General features: G+C 46.6%; 1 protein-coding gene across 3 annotated transcripts in view; it reads right to left on the bottom strand.

Moving 5' to 3' along the window:
- Positions 1-20389, bottom strand: part of INPP5D (inositol polyphosphate-5-phosphatase D) — a 55070-nt gene that overhangs the window by 15783 nt on the left and 18898 nt on the right. For all 3 annotated transcript variants that reach the window (XM_072867240.1, XM_072867238.1, XM_072867239.1), the window contains exons 3-10: positions 11631-11781; positions 9341-9512; positions 7929-8069; positions 3025-3112; positions 2183-2263; positions 1949-2020; positions 1553-1676; positions 318-424 (exon numbers count right to left, since the gene is read on the bottom strand). In XM_072867240.1, the coding sequence (XP_072723341.1) occupies positions 318-424; positions 1553-1676; positions 1949-2020; positions 2183-2263; positions 3025-3112; positions 7929-8069; positions 9341-9512; positions 11631-11781 (936 nt within the window). The remainder of the gene's footprint in view (positions 1-317; positions 425-1552; positions 1677-1948; positions 2021-2182; positions 2264-3024; positions 3113-7928; positions 8070-9340; positions 9513-11630; positions 11782-20389) is intronic.

Here is a 20389-nt window from a genome sequence, read left to right as displayed (position 1 = left end):
CTTCCCTCTTGTTTGTCTATATGAACCTTTTTGCAGCTACCCTCACACAACTCTTTGCCTCTTCTCACGGCTTGCTGACACTCCATTCTCCCGCCTCAGTGACAGCACCTAGGTAATGTTTGCCCTCTCCAGTATCTCTCTTTACACAGTACACTTGTTCGTTTTCTGGATGTTTCCAGAACAAAGGAGAAATTTCATTTTTGCAAAGCCATCCACCGTCCTTCAACAGTTCCTCTTTCTGCCAAGGAATGCCCCTTGTACCACTCCCACCCAGCTACCTGCTCCAGGCTGGCAGAAAGTAAACATTGTGTATGTACCTTGGAATCAGAAAAAACATATTCCTTCCGCTGCGTTTTTTCTTTTTCTGTTTCCAGCACAATCACCAGTTTGTTAGGGACCTTCTGGGACTTGATAAGCTGCAAGACTAAACAGAGACTGGGCGTTATGAGCTGCAGTCACTGAAACTAGAATCCTACCAAAACTAACAGGACCCTGCTCGCAGGCTCAGGACTTACACTGCCTTTTATGTCTGGGGCTCACTTTGCCCTGCATAACTGCATGCATTTTAATGTTGCTTAATCCTGTTCCCTATAGGAATAGATTTGGACTCTGAAGTGAAGAGGAGCCCTAAAAATCATTCTGCCTGGAGCTCTTGTCCATACCAAGCCCTGCAGTCTGAAGTGAAGCCTTGGCTTCCTGCAGGCAATCTCTCTGTATCCTGAGCCAGCCTACATATATTCCTTCCCCATCTGTGAAAGAGGAGGTAAAACTTCATTTGGTGGTAAAGGTGATTCCTCCCCATCTAAAATAGCAGCTAAGTAATTATGAACACCAGCTGGAGAAAGCCATATATGAAAGCTAATCTTTTCAATCACTGCCAGCAACAGGTTGAGTTTCTAGCAGGAGAGAACCCAAGGGCATCGTTTACTCTCTGATAAATCCTACCCTGCTTGGCCCAATCTCAGTGACCTGCCTGTCCAGAAACATAACAGAAGAAAAGGGAAGTTGTTTGAATTGGGCCTTCACAGACCAAACTGGCATTGCTCATCAGTAGAGATATTGATTCACGTATTAAAAAAGAAAAAAAAAAATCAAGGGGAAATTCACTGAAAAATGTTATTGCAACTGAGTATCTGGCTTTTTACCATCAAAAATCATCACAGAAGTCAATATGTTCCTGCAGAATATTTTTTTTCCAGTGACATTGCTTTTCAGTAGGAAAATGGGTCTGTTGCAACCATCTCTACGGAGAATCATCTATCAAGACCTGCTCCCTTGCAGTCCTGCTACCACTGTCTTCATTTAGACCAGGAGGCCAGGTCTAAAACAATCTGTGAAAGTTGGGTACCCCAGTAATGACTCCCTGCTGTCTGCAGGCCGCTTTGGGGATAGGCAGTCTAGACTGACTGGAGCATTGCACAACACCCAGGACCTAGCAAAAATATCTGCACTCTGGGCCAAACCTTGCCGTCATTGGGGCCGAAGGGAACCCCTCCCCATCATCCAAGGGACCGAGAGTCTAGTCCAGCATTTGTGACCTTAAGCATCTTACTTTTCTTGTGGGTATAAAACTTGTCTTCTGGACCATCCTTAGCTCTCTTGATAATCAGTTTTCCCATTTCCACATCAACTTTGAGATGTATTTTTGAGAAAATTCCTAGGGAGTCAGCTTTCACCTATTGGAAAACAGATTTCTCGTAAGCGATCTTCTACGCTTCAGTCACGTGTATTACAAATGCAACACTTGCCTGAATTCATGGACCCATATCATCGTTATGCCAATCCCACTAGACATCTCTTAAGTATTTGCATGGTGCTAAACAGCATCCAGGAATAGCTGTTATCTCTGTGGCAGCACAGCAAAGTTCCCAGGAGCTGAGATACCGACATATATCTACATTACTGTCTCTCCACATTGTGATCAGCATTGTTAAAGAAGTACATTTACCTCAAAAGTGACAGGGGGGATAAGGGAGCGTCTGTGTGTTGAATCAGGACCTTCAATCAACAGTGTTTTCACCTGTAAAAGAATTTATGTGTACCAAATTGCATTTGGCGATTCTGCACTACGTTGAGAGTAATGACGTCAGAGCAAAGAAGGATTGCACTGATGATGAACAAGAAGCATAACTAGAGGCAAAAGATGACAAGAAGGTAATATAAAATAGCTTTAAAACTCTACCTTTTCTTCAATGGAAGACAGCAAAGAAATCAGCTGATTGAGTTTCAATACAATATTGACTGGACTAGCTTCCCCGAGCATCTGATAACCGCAACATAGAAACAAAACGAGAGAGAGAGAGAGATGCGTAATTACCAAACCCACAGAGCACGGCCTGGAAGCGCAGCAGTCTGGCCCCAGGAACACTTCGCACACAGAGCAAGGAGCAGCACTTGTGCCTCTGCCGCTCGAATCCATAACGGGCAGCACAAGAGCACGGAGTTTGGCTGAACATGCAGAAGTATGGGAGGGTGGAAGGACAAATTTGCAAAACTTGTCCGTAGGTTAGAGGCAGCTGGGCATGCAAGGGAGTCAGCTTGCTGCTGGGGAACAGGTTTGCATGACCAGGTCCAGGGCTCAACATACAGAAGTCCTGGACTTTTGGTTTTCTGGGCTACTGGTAGGGAGAGGAAGGTCATGGGACTTAAGTGGGCTGGGGGAAGGAAGGATTTGGCAGTGACACATCCTGGAGTGAAGTTTATGGAAAGAGAAATGTGCAGTCCTAGCCCACAGGCTGAGGGAGGATGGGGAGATGGAAGTCCTCAGGCAGTTCGCTGCACTTTCCTCTGGGGCAGGAAGGGAGAGCAGGCAGAGGGGACTATGGGATAAGTGAAACTGTGGGGATATAACTCACTGTGTGCCCTCTGCACTGCAGCCAGAAAGAGGCTAGAGAGAACAGAAGTGGTAACTGATCACCTGAATCCCACCGGTCAGTGCTGTGCAACCAGCCCTTCCCTCCCCCTGTGCTGACAGCCGCCCGAACTCCTCTCTCTTCTCCTTTTCCCACCTTCCAGCCAACTTACTTGTGAGCGCTGATGGACGCCAGGGTGCAGCTGCTGCTCAAACACCTTCTGGATGGATTCCAGAGATGGGAGAGTCCTAGAGGCTTCACTGGGAACAGAGACACGGCAGAGGTCTAAGGCTGCGGTTGGGTCCCTGGGTAGGTTAGCACTTGGTCTCTTTGGACAAAGCCACGCAGCAGAGACTATGGGCACACGTTCACACCAGGCCTGCTCTCGCCACGTGTCATACTCTTACTGCCCTCTGAGCTGGTGGGATGGGTGGTGACAGCATTTCTCAACTGCCCTAGAGACACTGCCAACGAAGGCAGCTTAGACTTAGGCAGCTGACTTTGCGTTGCAATGGCTGACTGCAATGGCTGACGCATGGGCATAGTGGCTGTTCCTCGGTTTTTGCTTTGGAGGTGGTAACTTCCTAAATCTCCCCAGAAAGATGTCCCAGAAAGTCTGGGCCAAACCTGAGGACACTGTGTAAAACCAGCATCAACCCAACCATACCAACTCATAGATCAAAGTGCACTCAAAAATCTCAAAGCCCAGCGAAGTTTGGTGCCTGTGAATGCCACAGCGGCAGGAGCAGCTCAGTTTTGCACAGGTTTTGCGCAGCTGCTGAGGCTGATGCAGGATGCTGGGGACACTGCACGAAGAGGAAACTAATTTTTAGATTTTTAGCTCACATGACAAAGAGGGGCCCTGGTGCAGTGAGGGGGTGGAAGAGCCAGCCTTTAATCTCTTGAATGGGAACAGTTTGCTGGTTACAATGAGATTCCTTCAGCATTTTCCAGTTAGATTCCACAGGATGCTCATTTGTCAAAACACTGTTGTATGAATTTGGCACAGAAACCACGCTCCGATAATGACAAGACTTATCACGGAAAGAGCAGCCAGGGAGCGCAGGTCAAAAGGAAGGTGATGGTGGGGAGCACTGCTAGAATGCTTGCATTGTGCCTAGTCAACAGTGGATATTAATGATTTCCCTCACTTTCCTAAGTCTGAATGGACCGGATTTTACTCCCTGTTTGTTGGGGAAAGTGCTCCAAAGTGAAAGTATGCCTGACTGAAGATTACATATTTGTCTTGGTGCTGAACCATGGATGATTAATGGCCTAAATTAAGCACTCACATTTGAAATTTCGGTCTGAAAGACTTGTCATGGGGCACACAGAAGTACAAGATACTTGTAGGAATCTGGATCTGCTAAACTTAGTCCTCCAACACCACTATTCAGCTTTGGATTGCCTAGGGCTGTTGTCACTGCAAATGGCTCTGGCCCCAAACCCAAGACTCCCATTGATTTCTGCAGCCATGGAGTCAGGCCCCAGGAGGCTGCAGGCAGTTACAGGAGCATTGGGTGAAGTTCAGTCTGAAAAGAATGAAAGGATATTTACTGTGACTAAGAGTGCAGGACATGTAGACCGTCTCTCAAAAACAGAGCAGCAGCTGCTTGAAGCAGTTCAGAAATGATTTCTCATGGGAAAACTGCCTTCTGTTTACTGTACAGTGCAACATGTAGCATGCATGTCAGGATGGGGGAAGAGCATCTGCAAGTGTTCAAACTCAACAAAACCACAAAGTGGTTTTAATTGCACTTATAGCTCCTTTTGTTTTCTTCTCTTGATAGTATAAAGGAAATATATGTAGTGATCTTCATTGAAGTGTCAGAAACCCGAGTACCCGCATATGATTGCACAAGTGCTAGTATCACAAGTTCTTGAAAAGCTGCCTTAAAAAGATCCATATGAAAATTATCCAGTGAGGGAGAATAAAAAGGAGCATGCAGAGCAATGATCGACGACCAAATGATGGCTTCAGACAGTAGCAGGCTGAACAGGCCACTATTAGTGTTTTTCACTTAAAGCTGGTAGGGAACTCTCAACAAAGTCCACTCACATGGGTAGTCCCTGCTTTTTGCTGCACTGGCACCAAGTTCTCCATGAGTCAGCTTTCCAGCCCCTCAGGATTCCCCTGACTAAGGAAACCTTTGTACACCAATTTCTTTTAGCACTGAATGCTTCACAAAAGTACTCATCAGCCTTACAGGTCTCTGTTTTGTTTCGTTTTTAGTATATGAGCTGCCAGAGTGAACAGCCTTACCCAAGAGTGGTTGCCCCGTTGTCCCCCAGGCTCTGATAAGATATGCTGACCCCCTTGGCCACAGCTAGCCCTAGAAGGCAGCAGCAGCTTCCAGCAGAGTTAAAACCAGCTTTCAATGTCTCTAATGCATATTGGGGTCTGGTCCTTGCTGAATTAATCAGGGATCAGTGGTGAGGAGGGTGAGGGGAAGAGATCACAAACTCTGCGCTCCCGGTCTGCTGTGGCCCAGCTGTGCTTGAGGTTCTTGCTCAGAAATGGGTCCTGCACATGTCCATGGATAACACACAAACTGCAAAAGGCACAGACTGTTCACAAACAGTTGGCCCAACTCCTCTCCCAACTCCATGGTTCACTATAAGCTCTTTTCTTCTCCTAATCACTGAGCAGCTCCAGTATCCATCCCCTCTACCTTGCTAACATTGGCAGTCAGTGCTTACCCATAGTCCAGTATCAAAACACAGAAGTGAGTCAACCAGAGGGCATCGGGATGCTCAGTTTTCACAGTGATGGCAGGGTGTCTGAGAGCAACCCTGAAAGATGGGACAGCTGAGCTCTGGGAGGTTGGAAGAAGCCAGAATACAGCATCACAAAAACCTCAGATTCACAGCAAATCAGTGTGGCTCACAAACAGCCAGGGTCAGCTCAGCCACAGCGACTGTCTGCCTGCACACTCTTAACCCTCAGCAGTGCCAGGAAATTCAAAGGAGTTTCAACTCCAGTGAAAGAGCTCAAGCTGTGCCAATTAAAATTTCTTCTTGTTGTTTGTTTTTTTTAACCTATTATCAAATATTGTGAAAATAATGAAATTGAACATTATTAAGAAAAAGAGGACACAACCACTGAGAAGCAGCCTAGGAATTACCTGTACATTCAGCTGGAATCCATGTGCAGCTGAAGAAAGCTGAGGTAAATAAAAACTAAATTTAGGTAATGCCACTGATTAAATTTGAGTTCAGAAGTCTGATAAGGGAAGTAAGCTAAAACCCCAGACAACCTTGGAGATTAAGACTGCAGAAAACAATAAGATACCCAAGCATCTGACTATTAGCCAGCTGAAGCTAAACAAATAGTTTGGTTGGATGGTAGAGATTCATGGGACAATCCAAATAGAGGGGGAAATGTTCCTCAGAGAGGTCTGACTGGGACTGAAAACAGCCTCCAGTTCTAGACCTTCACAAAAAAATTGAGAAGGCAGCTCCATCTATCTGAAATAATGCAGGTATGGGGAGAAAATGCTGGGGAAGCAGGGGGAAGAACTGCATGAGGACATACATTTCCATAGCTACACGCAGCCACCAGAAGGACAGAGGGCAGGCAGCTTGCCCTTTGCTGTGTTTGCAGTGGTGCAGTGCCCCTGTGCTCAGCAGGCTTCTACCAGCAGAAGAACTCACCGAGCTCTGTTCTAGGATGATGCTTTGCAAAGTCCAGTCACAAAAAAAATCCTACAGAAAATCTGGAAATGTAAAAGGTGTCCTGACACTTGAGAGGATTGTAGACCCATTGCATCTCCTTTCTTGCCATCACATGTACATTTATGAGGAGTAGGGTTGTGAAACCCAGATAAGGTGAAGTAGAATAAGAAGTTGGAAATGGAAAAAGCCAGCCATCATCAGAACAACAGTACTGGAGATATTTTAGTAACACAAAACTCTCACTTGTGATTTCATTAGATTTTAGTTTCCATTGTTCAGGTTTATTCTTAGCTAGCCACCTGGGTCTCCCCCTCTGTGGGCGTAGAGAAGCAAAACCCTCAAGCAGGGCACAGAAGAAGGGCAGCTCTTCACACAACCCATCCTCAGTCCTGCCAGGGGCTTGTCTGTGGGCGGCTGGCTTCTGGCAGAAGGAGCAGGGCTGCATATTCCTCCCCCTTTGCCTGGTAAAACATGCACAGTGCCCACTGCTTCAGGGGAGTAATGGTGGTCCCAAGCAGCTGAGCACCTCACTCACTCCCTGCCTTTGACCCTTCCATGGGTTAAAGCCAACCAAATCAGCAGTATCCACCCCTCATTTTAGCCCTTTCTTCAGCCTTGGTGAGCTCTAGGACAACAAGATCAGGCCAGTAGCGCTACCAGCCTCACTTCTAAATACACTGGAGAGAAGGATATTGCAAGCCACAGATACAAATGTGGAAGTGTGTGCCCTCTGCCGTAGAGTGCTCCAAGGTCTCTGCAGAAGTGTGGACTCATCTCCTCATTTGCTTAAAAGCAGCAAGGGGGGAAATCATATCCTTCCACCAGAGAAAGAGGGAGCTCTGCAAGGTTTTAATTCCCTATCAGAGTTTTCCTATTTGGGACCTGGAAGGTCTATAAATAGGAAAGGTAAAATTTGTGGAGTCTGGATTGTTTCTCTTTTCATTTGAGCTGGACTTCACTGACATCAGTGGAATCACTCCAAGTTCACAGTGCATTAGTGGGAAGGAAAAATCAGTGTTTAAAACATAGCTATACACCAATATGTGCTTGTTTCCATAAACGACTTGTGCTTGACAATTCTGTGGGTGTCATTTATGCATTACCAAACTATGCAGTTAATTGGTTAGTGCATTTTTTGTTTTGTTTCTTTCTAAGCAAAGCATAAAAATTAATACTCCACTGACTGAAACTGCCTACTTCACTGTCAGAACTATGTCTTTATATAGATTTCACACCTTTGGACCAGAATCACAGGTAATGAGATCTAAATGTAATGTTTTTGAGGGTAAGCCAATTTTCTATGCCAGAAACGCAGGTTCTGAATGCATGCATGTGGAACCTATGTTAGACTACAGTGTTACAGCATTATACTCTGATCTCTGAAAACCAGCCTCTAGTTACCTGAAGAGTCCTTTGCAAAGAAGTGTAAGTAGTTTCTTCAGTTGAGGAAGATTGCTTGAGCCAGTCTGCACCATCTCAAAGTCACTGATTATGTGAACTCGCAGGTAATCCTGGATGAGTTTAAGATGCTCGTCAGAGACACTGTGAAAGAAACAGACAGGTCAAAAGCCAGCTCTTCTCTCTGCTCCCAAATATCAGACAGCTTTATATTTTTGTGAAACTTCCACTGCCAGCACAGACAGATGGGGGGCAGTTTGCCTTGGATTTCAGTGTAAATATGCAGTTCTCAGAATTGGACCATGGATCCCCCACCACACCGCTGACACCTTCTCCTCTTCCTCCTTCCCCACCCCAAATCCTCTCCTCCATGACCACTGAGCTACCATGCCAGGGGAAGTCTTGTGATGCCTGGCTTTGCCAAAGCCATGGTGGGATCATTAGCCTTAGAAGGTAAAGCCAGGCTGCTGTGAGGTCACTAATAGTCAGCAGCTCAGGGGCTCTCAGGAGATGAAGACTCCCTTTCACCTCACCAAGTCCCAATTTGAAGGTTTTATTCCAAACAATCCAAAACAGTCTTAGGGGGTCTGATATCACAGAGCTGTACAGGATGCTCCCCTCCACCCTGTCCCTGTGGTGCCTGGACTCCAGCACCACAAGGAAGGCTGAACCAGGCGGACTGTATGTGCTGTCTTGTGCCCTGACAAATGCAGAAAGTCCCGGCTGGCTGCTTAGCAGATGAAATGGTGCAGGCAGCTGAACAAAACTGGGTTTCTCCCAGTCAGCCAGCTGCTACCAGGCAACCACAGCAGGACCTGTGCTGCCACACACCACCACTGTTTGCTCACAGCCTCCCACTGCCCTGCCAACGTGCATGCCTTCTGATTTTATTTTTATTTTATTTTTAAACTTTGCAGATCCGGCCATTAAATGTCATGCGGCTTCCTCTAAGGCTTGAGTGCATGTCCAGATTTGTCACAGCTAGCACGTGGGACAATGTGAGTCACACCTGTAGCTGGAGTAAATCAGTAAGTATGAGTACCTGGAAATCCACACACAAGTTTATTCTTTTTGAGGACTGGTTGGTGCTTTCTGATACAGCCTGTAGTTCAGGCACACAGCTAATACACCAAGTTGTCTCAGATATTGCCATCCTTTATATTAGAAAACTATACCTCAGTGGAGAAATTGGTGATTTTTAAAACTTCAGAAAAGTATTTTTTTCTAGATGAAAGCTGGACTGTAAAGAGTAGCCAATACATTGTAGATCTGATTCTGTTCTTCAATTGGTAGTACAAATGAGGAGTAGTTTCGCTGAATCAAATAGGTCTTCAGCTGTCCCAAACAGAGAGGCCCAGAAAGCACAGAGCTGGGCTGAAGGCTGATTCTGCAGCCCTGTGACTTGCCATCCTCACCTGCTTGTGTCCTGGTACTGCAGTCGCTGGAGTAGTGTCTCAGAAAGGGACAGTTTATTAACATCTGCCACCCTGGAGTTTTCAGGGAGAGAAGATACCTCCTTTGTCTCGCTGCTCGACAATGCCATGAGGATGTTGCGTGGGGGCAGGATAGGAGGCGTGGGTACCAGGTCTGGCAAGGAGGAAGGGAAAGGCACAGTCATCCCAGTATGGCAATTTGACCTCCTCCCCCTCACCCACAGATAGGGCAGAGTCTGCACTGCAGTGGCAGTCACCACAGAAACCATCTCTTCTGAAGGGCCTCTGATTTCAGAGCTGGAAAGCTCAGGGCTTGATACTGGCCCAGACCTGTTCTCAGGGATGTCAGTGGTGGGAGACCACTGGGCTGAGCTGCCAGGCTTGGACCTCACATGCAGGCAGCGTATGCCTCTACCTGGCAGTGTAACCTCATCCGAGTCAGTTTGACTGTCCCATCTGCACAGCAGCTATGAAGGTTAGTTACTTTGAATATAACGCTTAGAGAACGTAGCTGTACCTCGTCCATATCATTACCATGGAGATCTGCTACTGGGGCAGAATGGATGGAGGGGCATGACAGAAAGAGCACCAGAAGCTGCTAATGGAAAGAAGTGAACAGCTAAAGTAAGCAAACACAGATGGAGAAAATAGACCCCATAATCCAATACAGAGGGGCTGAGTATCCTGCCTTGTCTTGTGGGCATCAAGTTGGAAGCACAAAGGGTTTTCCTGCTCTGTCATCCTGCTGCTCAGCATACCTCCCTCTCCTGGAAGAAGAGTGGGTTCATCTCCATTTACCCCGACCATGGTTGCCTTTCTTTTCATACCGATCACTCCAACACTTTGTTACACCTGTCATATGTAGCTGGTTGAGTTGTGAGGTTTTGTTTGGTTATTTCCTAATGGTGGAATTTTCATTACAAAAAAGATACCCAAAACTGATCCATTGCTTCTGGGCAGAAGCTGTGATTCATAGAGCCACCGCAGCACTGAGCAATGGCACAGCTGGGTGGTGCATCTGCAGGGTATCTGGGTGCTCATCTTCCACCTCTGCAATTCTATGTGCAAGATGGCCAGACATCTGTAGGCCCTACATGGCTCCAGCACAATGGCATTAAAGTGCCTTAACAAAATTAAATTCTGTATGTGAACAGCCCAGCCCCAGTGCTAATATCTCTTCATCTAAAGGCTCTTAGTCTTGGCTAGAACTTCATTCCCTGCTGCTCTCCTCTCTGTGTATTATTTTTGCTGTAGTTCCCTCCCCCGCCCTGAGAGCTGGAGACTGAGTGCAGCTGGCCAAAAAACAGGAACATCTTTCCTGAGCAGCTTTGCACAATTTTGTTCTGTTTCTTCATGAGAATTGCATACCAAAACCTTCCAGCTCCTATTAGAGATCCATTGGATTGCATAAACATACACAGGCACATGCATCTGCTTTAGTGCACATGCCTGTCTGCCTGTCACAGGACTATGTCCTTCAGACAAGTTTTATTGTAATGCTCATCATTTCCAGACAGACGTCAGAAAGGACAGGAAGGATGGCTCTGTGGGCATGACCTTCCCCTGGGCTTCAGGAGAACAATGACAGATCCAAGGCATGATCCAGGAAAAGTCCAAGGAACAATCCAAGACCAGTGAGTGTCAGGAACCCACAGTGACATTTCATATAAAATAGTTACGATGATGCCAATCACACCTCTTCATCATACATCTGCCTCTACGCACAGAGTTAGACTGTCTGCCACTGTGGGATCTGTGCCCTCTGTTTATGACTGTTAGAAACGTCCTCTAGATCAGAGCAGATAAGGGGACCTGAGTTTCAGATGACCTAAGACCCATAGCAGCTGCAGGTGTGTGGCACTGCAGAGAGATGTGCTCCAAGTCTCTAGAAGAGCATCTCTTCTGCTGAGACAGTGACCCTACAGATGCAGTGCAGGCAGAGGGGTGCAGAGACATGCAAGATGGCTGGACATAAACCAGCTTGAGTCCGGATGAAGGACAACAGATTAGTCAGCCCTGCACCTGATACAATATACTTCTGCAGAGAGTCTCAATGTATTCCCTTGAGTGAGCTAAAATGGTGCTCTAGATGCAGTACTGCCCCAGAGCCATGACGACTCACTGCCTCAAGGTCTTGCCAGCTCAGGTCTCTCTATGCCCTGCTCCTTTTTATTGCATGATGTGCTCTAATCCCCCTGCCTGCATTGCATATCTCCAGTCCAAAGTAAGTGTCAAGGGTCTGCATCACCAAGTCACATCATGGGTTTCTTACCAGCATCCTCCTCCTGTTCATCTGCAGCCTCCTCTTCTTCCCGTGGCACTGGATATTTGAGGTGCCATACCAGACCCATGTTCTCCTTCTTGTAAAATTCTATCAGTTCCTCCAAGTTCTCAAAATACTTCACGGGAACACCCTCTGATGCCTGAAACAAAACACAGAGGCTGTCATGGTCTGGGATTTCCTACCACAGAAACACCGCTCCTCACAGAAGGAAAAACAAAGTCATAGAGAGAGAAAAACCCACTACTGCTGTCCAGAGAAAGCCAGCCCAGCTCTCACTGCCCATCTGACCACAGGGTCTGTGCAGAATGACTCCTGCAGTACAAACAGAAACAGATACGCACACACGTTCCAGCCAGTGTCAGCAAAAATGGCAACCTCAAAGATTCACTGAAGCCAAATGGAAGAGCGCTCTCATTTGATTCAGTGTGCTTGGCTTCAAAGCAAAGGAAGACTTTAAAAACAAAGAATTCTCCTGGATAATTTTTGCATTCCCTCTTTTACTGAGCACAAAACCCCTGGACTATGTTATATTTTGTGGTATCCAGGAAGAATTTTTCTGTGAAATTGCAAGATAAACATGTCTGAATCTAGACATTAGCATCCCTTCCAGGATTCACAGGCTCAGAACTAGGTTCAAGTGAAACAAGCTAGCAAGGTAGTCACGCAAAAAAATGCTCAGATGAAGATTTAGAAAGCTGAGGCTCGCGACACAGTTAGGACTGTGAATGCATCAGGCATGACACTGAGCTTGCCAGCTGAATTTTAACTGTGACTAAAGCTGTTTTAGCACAGCCCTGGCCACTAATCTCAGGAAATGGATACTTGCAGAGGGCAAACAGAGGGATAAGGTTTTAGAGGTCTTCAGAGGCAAAGCTTTGGAGCAATTATATCTGCGCATCGGCATGAACGGTAAATCTGCTGGATTCACCAGGCAGGAACAGCTGCCACCCCTGCAGCTCGGCCCCTTTGCTTCAACCAAGGGCCCTACCAAGGACAGAGAAATGATTTGTCATGGCTCAGCACAGACCTCCTGACCAAGAGAAGGAGCTCTGCATTATCTCCAGAACTGCGCTTAAGTACCATCCAAACCCAAGGCAACAGCAACGCGTAACAGAAGCTCTGATCACTCTTCACAAGGGGTGCTCTTCCTGGCAGGGTGCTCTCTTTCTGGACGAGAGGTTTTCCCAGAGAAACCAGCCGAAGAAAGCCCCGTCTACACATGCAGCAAAACATCAAGGAGCAGGGGCAGAACGGTGCAGAGTAGATGTTTTCCAGCCCCACAAGACTGTTGTTCTTGGCTTAAAAGAGCAACACTGGGAACTGTTCACATCTGGGGATACAGCAGCAGTGGGCAATCAAAAGGAAGACCTGATCTGCATAAAAAGCTGCATAAAGCTAGATTTTGCACAGGAAATATGGTTAGTTAATAATGGATTAAAGCTTTGCTTCCAGTTTGAAATAACTTGTTACACAGCCACACTTTAGACATTCTGCCTCTGACTAACAGGCAGGACGTTTTAATTTATTTTTGGGTTGCAATTATTGGCTGTAAAAATTAACACACATCAGTTTTTAATACAAGTTTGAACGAGCTTATTTACCTGCCATTTGTGTTTGCCCAGTTTCTTATTATCTGTGAACTTTTTTGTTTAAAAGGCAAATGTAGCAAACCAAGAGATTAAACAGGAGAAATGCTAGCATAAACCACAGTGAGCAGAACGCAGAAAACTGTCTTCAGTGAGTCCTAACAGCAACAAGACTTCTTTTTAATTTTCCTAAAGAATAAAATCTCAGGCCAGAAATTAGGACAGTGCTTTCAATACCGAACCACATTTGAAGCCTTCAGTGCCCTCAGACCTGCCATCAGAAATACCTTTCATTTTTAACTACACCTGCATGTCTTTAAAGGCACAGCAAGACACATTTTCATAACAAATATGTATGATGTTTCTGAGAGCTCTGCCTATACAGCCTCCTTTTCTGTCCCCCAGGTGTTCCTGCATTTATCAAGATTTATTATTCTTGTACATTGGAAAACGTCACATTCAGCATGAAAGCGGTGCTTGGGCAAACACTGGATTATATTTTTGTGAGGCCAGAGGTCTTGAAACAAATCGTTGGTTAAAACTTCACAGGACCATAACAGCGTAGGCCAGATCCTGCTCTGCTAGAGCAGCTCAAACTCAGCATAATCAGAATGACTTCTGATTTACATCCATTAACGCAAATAGCATCTTGACCCTCCCAGACTCTTCTGCTTCTTGATGCCAACTGTGAAGGCTGGGAATCAGGGAAAACCATCAAGGAAAAAAAGCACTTAGCTCTAATCCATCATTTGAAAGGATCCTGAAGTCACAGTGCCCCACTGGGACAGACCTGGAATAGTTCAGCCAGTTGCTTCCATATTTCTCTGTTCACCTTCCCTGCAGTACCTTCCTCTGCTCTGAAGTCCCCGTGTTTGTGATTATTTACGCAGCTGTGCGCAGCAGTGCCCCTGGCAGCCCAGAGCACGCTGTTCGCACTGACTGCAGGACGGCAGCACGCTCAGCCCTCATGCCCTGCCCACTGCCTTGCTCAGGATGGAGCAGTGTTACCCACACTTCACCCTCCAGATTTAACCTGCCTGGGCTGCCTTCTGCCCACCACCTACAGCACCCGTAGATGGGCTGGAGCTCATGAGAGATGAGGCTTGTGATCAATTGCTTTGCCCTAAGCTACCCCAAAGGGTGCCTCGAAAAAGGTGTCAGCCCCATCAGAGCACACACTCAGACCCTAAAACACATCGAGGGTAAACAGATGGGTCAGGGTTTGCCATCTGCATCTTTGCGGGAGGAAAGCTTTGCGACCAGTGCGCTCTCCCATCTCTTGAATTACTGCAGCCTACCCCACCCCTCCTCTTTCCAAACTCGTCTTCACACTCCTACTTCACTTTCCAAAGACCTCACCGTCTGCCTGCTTCCCCAGATCTCCCCTGACTGATGACTGGCCCCACAGCCCTCCATCCCACCCCCGCACAGCATCCCTCCCACCCCAGTGCCCAAACACCGTCTTCTCAGCCTTATTTTGCCTCTCAGCTCCGGCTCTCCCAGGGCACCTGCAAGAAGACGCATTGCCCTGCACAGGTCTTTTCAGGCCAAATGGAGCCTTGATGTAAGTGGCAGGAAAGGCTGAATTAGCACTTTTTGCTGCCAAGGGTAGTTCAGTCTCTGAAACCATGCTAGTCTCTGTGGTAACCAGAAGAAGCAGCATTTTGTAACAGGCCTCCTTCCTCTAACTCAGCGCACCGCATTTCAAGAGTGGACCAGAGCCTGTGGTCCAGCTCAAATTCCCCAGAGTGGCCATAAGCCCTGGCTCACGTGCAGGCTAGCGGGATGCACATGGAGAGAGGCCCCACCGTTACACATCCCCTCTACCCTGGTAGTTCAGCTGGCTGGTGAGGCAGCCAGCCCACCACCTCCAGCCACCTTTCTCGATGAACCCCACCATCTCCTCTCTCAAGGATAACTGGGATTTGTGGCCACGTGGAAGAGCTGGGCTTTGCACACATCCAAATCCAGCTGCTCTTTCCCAAAGAGAGGCAGTCTCCATCCTGGCGGTGCCAGCTCCTCTGACAGCCCACCTTCCCCGAGCCCGTTCAGGATAAAAAGGACCAACTCCCCACAGCTCACAGTAAAAACAAAGGGTGGCGCTTTCCTATTTTAAGACAGAATTCAGCAGGGAGCTGAACATGTGTCCTGAGCAGCTGCACAGAAACAGTGAGAGCTGCAATAAGGAAACGGAGAACCGGCAGGGCGGGGAGCTGCAACCAGCCGTGGGCAAGCACAGAGGGAAGGATGGAGGAGCCTCAAACCTGCTCAGCGCCCGCTCATGGCAGGGGAGCTCGAGGGCCACAGCAGCAGCACTGCCTCTCTACACATCAGCTTTGCCATCACGAGAGCCTGAAAGCAAAGGTCACGGGATTATTCTCACTCATTTTCTTTTGTATTATAATTGTTATTATTTGCAAGGACCTTAACAGAGGAAGCATGCGGGAAGGGCTGTGCCCCACCAGCACAAAGCAGTGCCCAACAACCCTCTCTGCCTGTTTGCCTGCACTATGAAATGAGCTCCTCTACATTCAAGGCACCCCCAAATTTCCTCACTCCCCCTGAGCGAGCAGGGCACGCTGCTTTGCGCTGCCTCCCTCTGCACAGAGGCACAGCAAAAACTGCACGTTGTTTGAATTGGGAGAGAGAACGGTAAAAGCAAGACCTCGCTGCACTTGCTTCTCCCCCTTGGGGAAAGGATGAGAACAAAGCCTGCGTGACAGATGTTAGTCATGTTGTTCGACACACAACTGCAAGGCACTTGGATACCACCGGTGACGAATGCCATGTGAGCCCCTCCAAATCCAACAGCCCGTAACTTTGCTACCAGCCCCAGGGCAATAGGACCATCCCCCAGGCTGCGGTGTGTTGCCAGCCTGCAGTGCCCAGGACTGCAGGGATTATGCCTGCATAGCATCAGTTTAACACAGAAAACCCGGTTCAGTGATGTTGCAGCTAGCACTCAGGTTGCTAGATGACCTACCTGAAGGCTGGTCAAACACTTTTCACTGCCAGCAAGCAAGGAAAGCAGCACATAGCTGGGACATATGCTTTCTTCACACCTGAACTTGTGGCAAAGGTTTATAGTTTGGGAAGGAAAAGCAGTGGTGGATAGTGAAATACTGGCATTGAGTCGGTCTGCATCTGGCTGCAGAGCGCATCACCAAAAACTGGACTGACGGTGCACTCTGAATAAATGTCCTTGAGACAACCACACTGGATGACAGGAGCGAGGCGAAACAGAGCCTAAACTTTATGCAAACTTGTTCTGGTTTTTGAGACAGGGAGCCGATGCGGAACGGGGCACTGCAAACAAAACGGAGCAGGACGGGGCAGCGCAGAGCAAGCGGGAGCCACCCGAGCAGAGCGCAACAATGAAATCCACTTCCCGCCCCCCGCCCCTTCATTTAGTAAGTAACTATTACCTCGGGGTTATCACAGGATAGATCTTGTTTTAATTGTGAAGTGAATTGTTTCGAGTAATTAGAAACGTGGATGGCAAGTGTCATCTCCACGGCAACACACCACATCCCCAGAAACGCACTCACACATCTCTCGGGACACCGGAGCAGAGGAGGGCAGGCTCTGCTTCCACGGCCATGCCTCCAGCATCACCACCGGTACCTCAGCTTTGTGCTGACGATAGCCATAACATACAGAAAGGAAACACTGAGTGAACGTATGCAATACAGGGAACAGCCCATAAAACAGCAGAATTGCACAAAGGAACCTGGGTAACTGAATCAGAGACTGCATAGCAATTTTACAGTAGGAAACTGCATCAGAAAAAGCCTATGTCTTTCTAAGATCTATTAATGGGAGTGTCATATGAGATGCAGGAAGAAGCTATTCCACTGTACTTGGTGCCGTAAGGCCTTAGCTAGACTGCTGTGCCCAGCCTGTGGCCCTGCTTTTTAAGGAACATGTAAAAATACCAGGGGGAGTCCCAAGGAAAAATTTTAAGGACAGCTGAAGAGTTGGAAAATGTGATTTACAATAAAAGCTCGGAAGAAAGGGACTGGTATGGTCTGGCAAAGGGACAGCCTGGAAACATCACAGCAGCAGTCTTACAAATTTTAAATTCCCTTATAAAGACGATGGCAACCAGCTGTGCTGCAAGTCCCCCAAGGACAGCAGATGTGGCTGGCTTGCTTTGCAGCAGAGGAAGTTTAGATCTCAAGGAACCTTGCCAGGCAGAGACAGTAAAGTCAGGCTACACAGGGAGAGTGTGTCCACATCTCTGGAAGCGTCACAGTGCAGACTACCCAGGCATTCTTCACAGCTAGCTAGCGAGCACCTGATCCTGCTTCAGCCTGAAAACAGGGCAAACGCTGGACTCTGAGACCTCAAAAGGCCTCCTGCCACCTCTACTTCTGCAACTGTAGGAAGGCCTGTGCAAATCTGCTTGCTGCCTCTTTGTCCAGATCCTGCTACATCCTTGAAGGAGACTGGTAAAACTGGATATGACCATGCTTGTCATGACCAGCCCAGCCATTCTACTGCATCCCAAACCACAGACTCTCAGATCTTCCACTTCTGACCCCAGCCCTTTTGGCTGGAAACCTCCTTTCCCACAGGATGTCCTGGTGTCTCCTGTCCTCCAGAAACTGCCCTCAATTCTGCAGGTCCTTCCAGTTATCAATTTCCCTTCCATCTTCTGTACACTCACAGTACAATGGTTTAACACAACTAGCTACAACTTGTTCCTGCCTTCATGCTGAATAGGCCTCTGGGTTCTTCATTTCTTGAAAACAGGTATGACTAAAGCCTTTAATCACTAGTCTTTGGTTAAATTTTGTGAGCCCCTTTGCAAATTCATCCACCTAAACTTTTCAACAGGTTTTTGTATGGCTGAGATCATCTAATCTTCCTTTATATCTGATATAAAAGGGCCAACAGGGCCCAACCTAAGTCTCCTTCATTATCTCCAGGCAATGTCATCTGGCCAACAGAACACCTTGACAAAGATACTCCAAATATGGGTTTGCTGAGAAGCAGCTCTGAACATAGTTTTAAGAGAAGTTGTGAGTGGAGTATAAAGACATAAAGTGAAAAGAGATTTAAAAGATTTAAAGCCTATGCTAAGCTAGGCAAGGAAGTGGTTAACTTGGGGTTCATTACAACAATTGTATAAATAGATGGCACAGGAAGTCTGGGGCCCTCAGAAGGAAGAGGAAGTGTTTTCCTTTCCTGAGCCAAGGCGCAAGGAGGAACTAGGAAACTGGTCATCTGGTTATATTGCTTAAGGCCAATCTTTTCTAACCAGAGTGCCTTAAAACAGGTATTTAAACCCATATATAGGCATTTCAGTAGCAGTCAATAAGCTTTCAAAGTTATAAAATTCTTGCAATACCCACCAAGTTGAACGGAAGCTGAAAATCAGGTCACTTCTACTTTGGTGCAAAAGGCTGGCAGGAACTTTTTTCCTTCTAGATTTGGAAAAAAAATTTCTTAGGCTTCCTGGTTTGGAAAAAAGTTGTCTTTAAGACTGTCTGTTAGCTAGGAAGTCTAGGTGGCATTTTTAAATTTCCTTTTGGATCTCATGTAGGCAAGCTTTTATATTTCACTGAAGACCTGAACCTAAGAGCTAAGAAACTCCTGGTAAATTATTTTTAAAGCATTTTAAAGCGACCTGGTTGTGTTTCAGTTTTGTTTTGTTAGAAAACATTTCTTATTTTTAGATCAAATCTTGTGCTAAGAAACTGCAGGAGCATTTCACAGGAATGGAATCATAGACAGGAATCACAGCTGGGAGAAACAGCTACTTCCCAAAATAAAAGCCAGCCAGAAACGTACTCTGTTTCAAATGCAATGCCCGGGGCTGGGAAGAAATGGGGCTGACTAGGGAGTACAAAGGGAGAGGAGCAAGTGCATGGCTGAGGAAAAGGGGGATCCTGTGATATGGACGGTCGGTAAGGGAATGGTGTAAAAATGATCAGTAAAAATAAGTGGTGGGAACCTGCAAGCTAGCAGGGGAGTTTGGATGCTGGGTAAAGCTCAGTGAGAGGGTCTCTGCAGGGGAACTGAGCACGAGAGAAGAGGCAAAGGGAAGAATCCAGGGAAGCTGGGCAGAGGATGCTGGTGTGTGGCCAGAGCAGCACCTCCTCACCTGGAAAAAAATCATATGAATTTTTGGGAGAATGGCAAAGGGTAAGTGCAGCTGTAAATTATATAACTTGAATAATGTTGGAGAGAATGGAAGGTGAATAGTCCCTGTTTCCTCTGAGATGAGAGATGATGAAGGCTTTCTTGTCTCATTCTGCATACTGTTTGGTCCCAATGCTCAAGTTTGCTTATTCATGTCATTTTGCTACAATGGCCATTTACACTTAAGACTTTGGGTGAAAATCATGGAAATCGGAGAGTTCTGGGAAAAAGGGCTTCAGAATTTCTGAAAGAGGTTATTCATGGAAGGAAACATGGAATTGCAATTTAACAAGTATGTATTACTTCTAGCTTGCGTTCCCAGCTGAAAACCAGACCTCCAAACAAAAAAAAAACCTAAGTTAAAAGAGGAAAAAATAAAGACAATTACTGTGTTGTCAATCCTATAAAATTCCCTCTGTTCCTCAAATGCAACTGAAGGATACCATTACATACTGTCTCTACCACAAGCTCCATTTCTTTAAGCATATTACTGACTTGAGAGACACTGTATATGAATTACTGGCACTACATCACAATTCCTTTCTTATTGTACATATAAAAAATGGGAATGCTAAACAATTTTCACTGTCTTTCACACTAGTGTGCACAGAACATTTGTTAAAGTTCAGCACCTACTTCCTTGCTTGCTTGCAATATGTGCATGAAATATGAATCCTATTGCTGCTAGCTGGAAACAAGTCAATCAGCTGCAAATCAGCATTTTGTTAGGAGGGCACATCACTGGGCAGGAGGGCACATCATGACTTCACTTCCAAATTGTCTGGTACAGTGCAAATCTAGATTAAAACTGGAACTCCCTCCTGATCCAATTTGGGCCAAAATGGCCACCTCACTTTTTCCTATCCACAATGTCACAGAAAAGACTTGGGAAGCACAATGCATTTTGCTCATGTTCGGTTTCAAATGCTTACCACGTTCTATGCGTGGAATGTGAGTCCAGTTTGAATTAATCTTAAAAATATCCTGACTGTCATATCTGCCACTTCTGATCTC

This window comes from Ciconia boyciana, chromosome 7 (assembly GCF_034638445.1).
Source record: "Ciconia boyciana chromosome 7, ASM3463844v1, whole genome shotgun sequence".
NCBI classification, from domain to species: Eukaryota; Metazoa; Chordata; class Aves; order Ciconiiformes; family Ciconiidae; genus Ciconia; species Ciconia boyciana.
Note: the sequence above shows the minus strand (reverse complement) of the source record. Positions and strands in the feature narration are given on the sequence as shown.